The following is a 12,366-nucleotide window of genomic DNA, read 5'->3' on the forward strand; positions in this document are numbered from 1 at the left end:
AAGCTATAGATCCTTTAAATATATTTGGTTTTGGTTTAGTTGTCCAGCCATAATTTTTAAAGCTGCTGGAAAAGACCTAACAGCACTTCCCAAATGTGAATGCTCTGTCACACTTCCCCAAAGCAAGCTATTTCAAACGAAATCTTCATTTTTCTGAAAGAATCATTTCTTTTTGTGTAGGAGTTAACCTTTTGTTATGTATTTAAGGCATTTTAAAAACTGTAAAACTGATTCTTGTTGTTGAGAGAGAAATCTACATGGGTCATCAAGAAGGCTAAGGAGTTAAAATAATGGAGAAATTAAGGCAGCAGGACTGGTCTTGTTCATGGTTTTGTACTCTGATGGTATATTTCATAGATGAATGGGAAACTGATAAGCCTTCAGATCAGAATTGGGAAATTGGTGCAAGGTCCAGCAAGGGTTAAAATATAAAAAGACAGGTCCAGTTTTCACCATCATCACCACCACCACCACCACCACCCTCAAAAAAAAATAAATAAATAAAACTGGAGTTGCCTCTAAAACTTGGAGACCTTGTTTTCCTTCCTTTGTAAGTTCTTTTTCCTGAGGCAATCAGTTTGAAAAAAAAAAATAAAATAAACCTTTGAAAATGAGAGGGATGGGAGACTAAAGGGGCTTTTATGCTTATTTGGGACACAGTAGGAAAGTGGGAGATTCTTTAAGTGATAATATATAAAGAAGAGTGGTAAGTGGAGACCTTGGGGAGGCAGGATTGACATGGGGCATGAAGGGTGGGGCATTGTCTGACAAGGACAGAAGATACCCTGCGGATACCCTGCTCCTATGAATGTAGGTAGATACCAGGTATTTCTGACAGTCTATCTGGACAATAGGAATGCGCCTCCCCACCCCTATTATGTTCTGCTGAGCTAACTTCTCTGAATGATTTCTGCCTTTGGTACTTAAGATGATCTACTCTTTATTTCATTATTATGGGTTTTTTTTGTTTTTTTTTTTTTGTGAGAGGATTCTAATGGTCACTGCTGGTATGCAAGTGAACCTGTGTGAGTATTATGTTTGTTTTTTTGTGAGAGGATTCTAATGGTCACTGCTGGCATGCAAGTGAACCCATGTGAGTATTTCTTTAGTTACACATGACAGTAGAGTCGATTTTGATAAAATTTATGCATGCATGGAATTACCTTACTCCGATTAGGGACCCAGTCTAGCAAATACACATGATGGTGGGGTTCACTGTAGTGTATTCGTATATGTATATAGGAAGGTTATGTCAGATTCTTTCTACTGTCTTACCTATTCCTATTGCCTCCCTTCCCTTCATTCCCCTTTGTCTAATCCAATGAACTTCTATTCCTGCCCCCTCCCTTGTTGTGGTTTAGCTTCCACATATCAAAGGAAATATTTGTCCTTTGGTATTTTGTGATTGGCTTATTTTACTTAGCATGATAGTTCCCAGATCTATCCATTTACTGGCAAAGGTCATAGTTATTCTTCTTTATGGCAAACATTCCATTGTGTATATATAACAAAATTTCTTTATGCATTCATCTGTTGATGGGCATCTAGGTTAGCTCCATAGCTTAGTTCTTATGAATTTGTGCTGCTATAAATATTAGTGTGGCTGCATCACTGTAGTATGCGAATTTTAAGTCCTTTGGGTATAAATCAATGAGTGAGATAACTGGGTCAAATGGTGGTTCTATTCTGTGTTTTCTGAAGAATCTCCATACTGCTTTCCATATGGTTGTACCAATTTGCAGTCCCATCAGCAGTGTATGACTGACTGTACCCTTTTCTCCATATCCTCACCAACATTTGTTGTTATTTGTATTCTTGATAATTGCCATTCTGGTTGGAGTGAGTTGAAATCTCAGTGTAGTTTTAATTTGCATTTCTTTTAATTGCTAAAGATGTTGAACATTTTTTTCATGTATTTGTTGACAGTTCATATTTCTTCTTTTGAGAAGTGTATTTAGTTCCTTTGCCCATTTATAGATTGGGTTATTATTTTTTGGGGGGGTGTTTTTTGAGTTCTTTATATATCCTGGAGATTGATAATTTATCTGAGGTACAGGTGGCAGACATTTTCCCCCATTCTGTAGAGGGTTTCCATGCTCCTGATTGTTTCCTTTGCTATAAAGAAGCATTTTAGTTTGATACCATCCCATTTATTGATTTTTTAATTTTACTTCTTGCACTTTAGGAATCTTGTTAAGGAAGTTGTTTCCTAAGCCTCCATGTTGGAGTGTTGGGCCTATGTTTCCTTCTAGTAGGTGCTGGGTTTCTGGCCTAATACCTAGGTCTTTGATCCACTTTGAGTTGAATTTTCTGCAGAGTGAGAGATAGCAGTTAAATTTCATTCTAATACATATGGATTCCCAGTTTCCCCAACTTTTGTTGAAGAGGCAATCTTTTCTCCAATGCATATTTTTGAAGCCTTTGTCTAGTATGAGTTAACTGTATATATATATGGGTTTGTCTCTGTGTCTTCTATTCCGTTGGTCTTCTGCATGGACATTTCGAATGTTACTTTTAGTGGATTGATGGCCAGACATACTTAAGTATATTCAAGATTAGTTCCAGGACTTACCAGGGATACCAAAATCCAACCCTTATATAAATTGGGGTTATATTTGCATATAATCTATATACAACATCCTACATATTTAAAATTATCTATAGATTGCTTATACTAAATACAATGTAAATATGATATAAATAGTTGAGGGAATAATGACAAGAAAAAAGTCTGTACATATACAGTACAGATGCAGTTTTTTCCCCCAAGTAATTTCAATCCATGGTTGGTCAAATCCACAGATTTAAAATGCATAATGGGCACCCAGTAAGGAGGGAATTGACATGCTGGACATAATCAAAGATCAGAGGCGAAACAGGAAGGGATACTAGAGGTGGTGGTGAAGGTGGACACTTGGGTGCAGGTCAAAGAAGGTGTAAAGCAAAATCACAATAATGCTAATGGATTGGGTGAAAATGAAGGGAGCTTGTGGCTAGATGTCATAATGAGAACATCATGGCCAGTTGGTTTAAAGCAGAAGGACAATAAGGAAGTTTGAAGTAGAGTAAAGGGGACATGGTTGTTCTGGAGAATTCCAGAAATTTTCAAGTGTAACTCTTTCAGGGAGTAGCTGAAATCTTAAATGATAAGGTCAGGACTGATGAAGAATCAGTAGTATGATGGGGAAAATCCTGAAGATGATGATAAGGAAATTGTGTAAGAAGAAATAATAGGTTACTAGAATTTTTTAAAGAGTTAGAAATGTAGAGTGTAAAGTAGATGATAATGAGTGTAGGGAGAAGCTGATATATTATGTAAACTATTTATAAATGAGAGGTAAAGTGATGGTAGCAGTTAACTGGCCTTGTGTTTGCCCTGACAGACAAGAATAGACTGTCTCATCCTCTTCGTTTGGTAAGAGGTAGAAAGAAGGTAAATAAAAAGACTATAGAAAAGATGAGATATTATCTATCATAGGTCAGGTTTATATAGACAGTCTTTGAATATGAGAAGAGTAAAGCAGTAGATTGTTTCGGGTTGTATAATGCAGCCCTCAAAAATAGTTGATTTGTGTGCAGTTGTATAAATATTTCACTTGCATAGCTCTTCCTCTATTTTTTCCTGCATTTTTATTTGGCACTAGTACTTTTTACTGTATAAAGTTCATTTTTTTGCAATAATGAGATTATTAATGGATAAATACTAAAAAAACCTCTTTATTTGACTGTGAACATACACAAAAGTAACTTGGCACGTAATCTCTATTCAAAATATTAAAATTTTCTGGGTTAAGCTACCTGGTAACTAGTAGCTACGGATCACATGTGTATGATAGTGGCCTTTCCGTGACAACATTAATGTGAAGTCTGTATTGTACATGAAACTTTGTTATTTGGCATACATAGAGGAACATAATGTATTCTAGCCTTAAATATATAATTTTTATTTTTCAATTATACCTCACTAAAGCTGAAAAAAAAACCAAGAACAAAGGAGTCACCAAGCCTCTGAAAGATGAAGAAAAAGCCCTAGGTAGTTGCTTTGTTATGTCTTTCTGTATTAATGTGCAAGATAATTCTGATACATGGCATAATTGGGTAGTGTTTTCTGAAGGAAAAACTTTTTATGCTAAGAAAAAATATGGAAAGTAGCTAAAAGGTAAATTGCTAGAATTTTCTTTCACTGTATTACTTGCTGTGCTTATAAAGGCCTCTTTATTTTGCCTGAAGTATTACGACTATTTCCTGATACATGAAATCTTAAAGTACCTAAAACTTCCTTTTAAATAATTTTCAATAAATAACCTTTGGGAAGAATTATAAACTTCTGTTGAATCATAAGAAGATAATGCCTTAATTATGTCATTTACTTTAATTTTTTTTTGTTGCTATGTTTTTCTCAGTTCCTATTGCAAAGAATATAGGAAAAACACAGTCTTCTCCTTCCAAAGCGGCCCAGCAGTCAATGCAGTCTCCACAGAAAACTGCTATAGTACAACCAACGCAGCAGGTCAAGAAATCAAGTCGAACTAAATCACCTGGACATACTTCAGTCTCCAAGAAGGGCAGTTCTCTTAAAAATCCCACACCAAAGAAAAAGGGCTCAGGAAAAAAGGTTAGTTGTATCTCCTGCTAATTTGTATTATAGGTCTCTGTAGTACCTTTTTATTTATAATACACAGTTTGAGAACTTACTAAGAATATGATGAAGCTCCTGAGCAATAAACTAAGGCTATATAAGGCTCTTTAAGGCCTTATATAGCTATTGAGAAATTGGTCTTTCTTATCTTGGGTAAATTTGAAACTTTTTATAATATTTTACTAATCAAATCATTTTGCAAGTAACTGCATGGGTATATTTATGTTTGGGCCAGTTCATTAAAACATAGTATACTTTTAAAATTAATATGAAGTGCATTTTACTGTAGATAAATTCAACCTCAGTAAACTGGTAGGAAGAAAGGGGATGTGTCAGGGTGATAAATTTAGTAATACTGGAGTTAAATTCTACCTGATTACCCCAAGGAAAACATCTCTAAAATCTGAAAATAATAGAAAAAAGCAACTATGTAAAGACACTGGAGAGTTAATAGAAGCCTATACATTCTAATGGCAGGGGGCGCACTAACGTAGGAGGAGGACTGTTATACAAAATGAGTTTCTTCTTTTTTTTTTTTTTTTTTTTTTTTTGGTTTATAGGCTTGATTTAGGTGCACTTTGTACTTTGTGTAACATGTTAGGGAGCACTGATGGTAGAAAATCCAGTTTATTTGGCCTGGAGAGACCAGAAGACAAAAGCTAGGAAAACTGGTTGCCAAAGAGCATGGACGGATATTGGAATGGAACAAGCTCAAGAGCAGATCCTTAAACTTTACCAGCATCTCTGACAAACCCCTGTTCCAAGCATGTGTGGGTCATACAGAGGCCACCTTAGCGAAAGCAAAAAATTTGCACTGAGGCTAGAGTTAGGCGCAAGACCAGAGTTTAAAATTCAATTCCAACAAAGATAATTACCAGCTAAAGCAAAATAATAATAATAATAACACTCATCAGAAAAGAATAAAATCCATAATCTGCACAAATTAACATTCATAGTGTCTGGTATACAATCCAAAATTAACCAGATTCAAAGACATACTATAGTGAAAACATTCGCAAAAGAAAAGAAAATCAACTGGGACAGACATCAGTATGACCCAAATGTTGGAACTTGCAAACAAGAATTTAAAATTGGGACTGAGGGGCTAGTTGGTGGCACATGCCTATAATCCCAACAGCTCAAGAGGCTGAGGCAGAAGGAGTGCAGGTTTTAAGCCAGTTTCAGCAATGTAGCAAGACTGTAAGCAACCTACTGAGACCTGTCTCAAAATAAAAAAAAAAAAAGGGATGGGGATGTTGCTTAGTGGTTAAGCACCCTTGTATTCAATCCTTGGTACTAAAAATAAAACTGGGACCAAGGGGAGGGAACGAGGTATTTGTGGGGTGTCTGTTCATCAGCTTTTCATTGCTGTAACCAAAATACCTGATAAGAAAAACTTAGAGGAAGAAAATTTTATTTGGGGCTCATGGTTCTCTCCAAGGTTAACTAACTCCCTTGCTCTGGGCCCAAGATGATGGTAAAAGGACATGGCAGAGGAAAGCTCCTCAGCTCATGACAGCCAAGAAACAGAACAAATGAGTGAGGAGCCAGGGACAAAATATTATTCCTGAGGGTCATGTCCCAAGTGACCTATTTCCTTCATCCATGTCCCATCTGCCTAGTCACCACCCAGTAATCCATTTAAATCATTAATTCTTCAAAGAGATTATTAATGTGCTGGTGAGATTATTGGTGTCGGAATCTAATGATTTTAACTGAATGTTACTGCATTGCCTAACTTGAGCTTTTTGGGCGGGTATCTCTTGTCTAAATTTTAACAAGAGGTACTAGGGAATTAAATTGGCCAAACTGTGTTATGTGCTTTTGCAAATAATAGTGAATTTCACTATTATGCATAATCATAATGCACCAATAAAAATCTTTCAAATACTTTAAAAATGGCAATTTTAAAGCTGTCCTTGATAGATTTTAACATACACACACACACACACACACACAATTGCAGTGATTGAAAACATAGGCCACCTTCGCAGAGAAACGGAAAGAACATAAAGGAACCAAATGAAAGTTTCAGGATCTGAAAATTCAATATCTAAAGTAAAAAGTTCACAGACAGAAGTAACTAGAATTTATTAGATGAAACAGAAGAAAGAGTAAATGAACTGAAGAAAAGAATAGAATAGAAATTATTTAATATGAAGAACTGAAACAAAATTAAAAAGATTGAGAAAGAAAACGGAGCCCTGGGGACCTTTTATTTTTATTTTTTTCTTTTTCTTTTTTTTATTGGTCGTTCATAACATTACATAGTTCTTAATACATCATATTACACGGTTTGATTCAAGTGGATTATGAACTCCCGCTTCCCGCTTTTACCCCGTATACAGATTGCTGTATCACATCAGTTACCCTTCCATTGATTGACATATTGCCTTTCTAGTGTCTGATGTATTCTGCTGCCTGGGGACCTTTTAGGTAACGTCAAAGGTGTAGCCCATATGTAGTTGGAGCTCCAGGATGGGGAGGTAGATAGACTGACTGCCTGGAGGAGAAAAAATATTGAAAAAAATCTCAAAATTTCACAGAAATATACAGACATAAAAATCTCAACCAAGAATAAACAATAAAAACAAAGTCTATACCAAGGCATATAATAACTGTTGAAACCCACAGAGAGCAAGTCTTTTTTGTGTATGTGGTGTTGGGAATTAAACCTCGGGCCTTACACTTGCTAGACAAGTGCTATGCCACTGAGCTTTGTCTCCAACTCCAAATAACAAATTGTAAAGGCAGCAATGTAAAAATGAAAAAATACATGCAAAGAAACAAAAATTTGAACATCTGGCATTCTTCATCAAACACCATGGAAGCCCAGAAATTCTGTCAGAAATACTCTTCAAGGATGAAGGTAAACTTTGAATATACACAATTTTTATTTGTCAGTAAAGCAAAAGAGTCTTATAGTTGTACAGTTCTCTTTATATAATTCATACACATTTAGTTTATTCATGTCCATTTCTGCATATTTTTATGATTTTTGTTGCTATTATGAAAAATATTTTTCTCATTATACTTTCCTATGAAACAAAGACTATAAAAATATTGGTTTTAGAAAAGGATGAAGGCTGGGTGCACGCCTATAATCCCAGTGGCTTGAGAGGCTGATGAGAAGGATTCGGAGTTCAAAGCCAGCCTCAGTAATACTAAGTTTAGGCACTAAGCAACTCAGTGAGAACCTGTCTCTAAATAAAATACAAAAAAACAGGGCTGGGGATGTGGCTCTGTGGGCTACTGCTCCTGAATTCAATCCCTGGTACCCATCCTCATCCTCCCCCCCCGCCCCCCCCCCCCAAAAAAAAAGGATGAAGGGGCTGGGGTTGGGGTTGTTGCTCATTATAGAATACTTCCCTGGTACATGTGAGGCACTAAGTTCAATCCTCAGCACCACATATGTCTATCTGTAACCAAACTTTTTTTTTTTTTTTTTTTTTTAAAGCACAAAGGGATTGGGTTATGGTTCAGTGGTGGAGCACTTGCCTAGCACTTGTGAGGCATTAGGTGGTCCTCATCACCACATAAAATTAAATAAATGAATGCTATCATGTCCATGTACAACTAAAAAAAATATTAAAAAGGATGAAGATGAACTAAAGACATTTTCAGACAAAAGAATACTAAGAAAATTCATCACTGGCAAAGTAGCAGTATTAGAAATGCTAAAAGGAAGTTCAGCAGGCTGAAGGAAAATGAGACCAGATAGAAAATCCAGATCCTTAAAAAGGAATGAGTAGCTTTGAAAATGGTAATCTCTGGGTGAATGTGAATATTATTTTTTGGTTTTTTTACCCCTTCCTAATTTCTTTATATATAACTATGACAATAATTATAGTCCTTTTCTGTTTATATCACGCATAGGTATATACTACATAAAATAATTGTGATATAAACCCCTGAGGTGAGAGATAGACAAAGTAGAATTATGAGTAGTCACATAATCCCACAAAAGACAGGAAAGGAAGAACAAAAGGACAAGTCAAAGGAGACAAGTAGAAAACAAATAATAAAATAGTAGACCCAGACCGAAATGTGATAATAATTTTATTAAATTTGAACATGTGTAATTAAGAGATTTTCAAAATGGGTTATTTATTTTGCTGTACTAGTTGTTGAATCCAGGACCTTGCACATCCTAGGAAAGCGTTCTACCACTGAGCTGCATCTTTATTGCTTTATTTTAATGTTTATTTTTGAGATAGGGTCTCACTAAAGGTTACCCAGTCCAGCTTTGAACTTGCGATGTGCCTGCCTCAGCCCCCCAAGTAGCTGGAATTATAGACTTGTACAACCATGTCCAGCCTCAAGATGGATTTTTTCTGGAAGACTCAAATATATCCTGTGTAGAGATGCACTCTAAATATAAATAAAAGCTCTATTGGGGCTTCTCTGGGAAAGATATTTTAATCAGCTTTTTCGCTACTGTGACTAAAAGACCAGAACAATTGCAGAGGTGGAAAAGTTATTTGGGGGCTCATGGTTTTTGAGGTCTCAATCTATAGATGGCTGGTTACATTCCTTGAGGCTCATAGCAGAAGAGTGTGGCGGAAGGAAGCAGCTCACTCACGTGATGATCAGGAAGCAGAGAGACTTCACTTGCCAGATACAAAATATATACCCCAAAGCCATGCATACCCTGGATGCCCACCTATCCAGCCACACCCTACCCATGTTCAGTTACACTCAGTTAATCCCCACCAGGGGATTAATTCACTGATTGGGTAAAGGATTGGTAAATAACCCAGTCATTTCTCTGAACCTTCTTTGCATTGTCTCACACATGAGCTTTTGGGGCACACCACACAATCAAACCATAACAAAAGAGATTTAGAGACTTTTCTTTCAGAGTATTAAAAAAACTTGTCTTACAGGGCACCTTAAAAAATAAAACAGGTTTTACAGAGTGAACTAATTTGACTAAGGTATGTTAAGTTGGAGCAGAGGGTAGAGTGAAGAATCCTAGCCTCTTGTTCTCTTTGCCCCTGACCTGGACAGCTTGTGGGCCTCTGGGGAACTTAGTTTTAGAAAGCACTGCAGTTCATGGTACACAGAAGGGTATACAATCTTGGGGACTTCTGATAACTGGTAATTTTGTGAGCCTATAGTTTTCTTTCTGTTATCTAGTAATTTGTAAAAGAATAATTTATATTTTGTATATATATTTTTTAATACAGGAGAAATGTATTCCTGTGTTGTGTTCAACATCTTCAGCTTCTCTAAGTTCTCTGTCCAGAGACCGTGGTAGTTCATATGATAAGTATGCCATTCCTGGGACATCTAAAATAGTGATGTCTACAGGTAAATTAAAATTTTTATATGAGTTATAAAATTACCTTTTATTCTGTATTATTTCCAATGTCTTTGAAGTCCTGGAAATAAGAAGACTGTTCACATGTATGGAAATTGTGCTATATACATTAATGGGTTAAAAATAATCTACTTCTTGGGCTGGGGTTGTAGCTCATTGGTAGAGTGCTTGCCTAACGTGAGACACTGGGTTCGATCCTCAGCACCACGCAAAAATAAAATAAAGGTATTGTGTCCATCTACAACTAAAAATATATATTAAAAAATCTACTTCCTGATTTAGGAGGACAATAGGTTTTTTTTTTTAATATTTTTTAGTTTTATTGGCTGGGACTGTGGCTCAGTGGTAGAATGCTTTCCTCGAATATGTGAGGCACTGGGTTCGATCCTTAGCACCACATAAGAATAAATAAATAAAAAATAAAGGTATTAGTCCATCTACAATTTAAAAATATTTTTTAAAAATATTCCTTATTTGGTGCTGAGGAACTAACCCAGTGCCTCACTCATGTTAGGCGAGTGCTCTACCACTGAACCACAATCTCAGCCCCAGGACAATAGTTTTTTTTTGGTTTTTTTTTTTTAATATTTGTTCTTAAGTTTAAGATGGACACAGTATCCTTATTTTACATTTATGTGGTGCTAAGGCTCGAACCCAGTGCCTCATGCATGCTAGGCGAGTGCTTTACTACTGAGCTACATGCCCAGCCCCAGGACAATAGTTTTGATAATGAGCTACCATCATGTTTTTACAGAATATGTTGACTCATTTTTTATTCTCATAAAAATTATTGAAACTTGAAATTTATATGATTATAGATAGATTACTTATATATCCTGTTTTTATTATACTAAGGAAAGTTTATTTTAAATTATTTTTCAGCCAACCTTGTCTCATATAAAGGAATGTTTTGTTTTTTTAATTAACAAAATAAATTTCTCTTTGTCCTTAGAACTTACTGTGACATATTCCTTACATTATTTATTTATTTTTTATTAATTATACATATTCCTTACATTACTTCAGAAAATACAATTGAAGTGCAATGTTGATAATTTAAAATGAATTCAGTCTGAAAGGGATATGTCCAAAATAATCAGTTTTGTAAAGAAATTCTTAAGTTTTATGTGAAATTACAATAGAAAAGTATCTTTTTTTTTTTTTTTTTTGTGGTCCTGGGGACTGAACTCAGGGCCTTATGCATGCTAGCACTCTATCAACTGAGCTATAACCCTAGCCCTCGCCTTTTTTTTTTTTTTTTTTTTAAACACCAGGGATTGAACTCAAGTTCACTCCACCACTGAGCCACATCCCCAGCCCTGTTTTGTATTTTATTTCGAGTCAGGGTCTCACTGAGTTGCTTAGCACCTCGCTATTGCTGAGGTTGGCTCTGAACTCACGATCCTTCTGCCTCAGCCTCACAAGCTCTGGGATTACAGGCGTGTGCCACCATGCCCAGCCAATAGAAAAATATTATCTTTGTACCATTTTATATAATATAGGAATGTATGAAGAATTGTTTTTGGATGCTCCTAACATTTTTATTAATTTGGGCAAACTTCTAAATTGAGTAAATATTCTGATTATTTCTTTATATGTTTAATGCCTACACAAATATATTTATTTACGTATTTTATTAGAAAAGATCATTGATATTAACTCTATTTAAGTTCTCTTTGAAGTGACTCATGGGATATAGTAATTATGTACTGTTTTTACAAAGTTATTTTTAATAATCAGTCTCATTGTTTTATCTGTATACACATTTCCCCTCAAGTCTGTGTCTATATAAACAAACATGGAAACTGTGGTCCACACCTGGATCCGAAGAGAATCCAGCAGCTACCTGACCACTTTGGCCCAGGCCCTGTAAATGTGGTGCTCCGTCGGACTGTGCAGGCCTGTGTGGATTGTGCCTTTCAGTCCAAGACTGTTTTTGGATATCTTAAGCCAGATAATCGTGGAGGAGAAGTGATAACTGGTATACTAATTTAATTCTTTATTTACAGTTTCTTTTCCAAATTTGATTTTGTTTGGAGACTAGGATTTTGTAACAGACTATTTATAATATTTATATTCTATTATATTGTGTAATTATTACACTGATATAATGGAATATGTGTAATGGTTATATATTTATAGACTTTTTACTGTGGTTTGGAAAGTTTACTTTCAAAATACAAACAATGTCAAAGTGATACTTGGTAAAAGATAAGATTTTTCCTTTTATATGTCTGTGTTGATAAGCTCCCTACAAACAGAATGTCTTGATTGATGACAGTATCTTAATTGTAATTTGTATGGAAAACAATTTGATCTATCATAAAGAAGCTTTAAACAAAAATGTGACTCAATAACTCGTGAAGAGAAAAGATACAGCTTGTGGTTTCCATGATTGTTTGAT

The 12,366-nt window shown here is 35.5% G+C and overlaps 1 protein-coding gene across 1 annotated transcript in view; it reads left to right on the plus strand.

Annotated features, from left to right (window-relative positions):
* Positions 1 to 12,366, plus strand: part of Scml2 (Scm polycomb group protein like 2) — a 50,637-nt gene that overhangs the window by 21,963 nt on the left and 16,308 nt on the right. Inside the window, exons 7-9 of the mRNA XM_026396755.2 lie at positions 4,404 to 4,615; positions 9,829 to 9,952; positions 11,740 to 11,943. Coding sequence (XP_026252540.2) covers positions 4,404 to 4,615; positions 9,829 to 9,952; positions 11,740 to 11,943 — 540 coding nt within the window. The remainder of the gene's footprint in view (positions 1 to 4,403; positions 4,616 to 9,828; positions 9,953 to 11,739; positions 11,944 to 12,366) is intronic.

Source organism: Urocitellus parryii, chromosome X (genome assembly GCF_045843805.1).
Source record: "Urocitellus parryii isolate mUroPar1 chromosome X, mUroPar1.hap1, whole genome shotgun sequence".
Classification (NCBI taxonomy): Eukaryota; Metazoa; Chordata; class Mammalia; order Rodentia; family Sciuridae; genus Urocitellus; species Urocitellus parryii.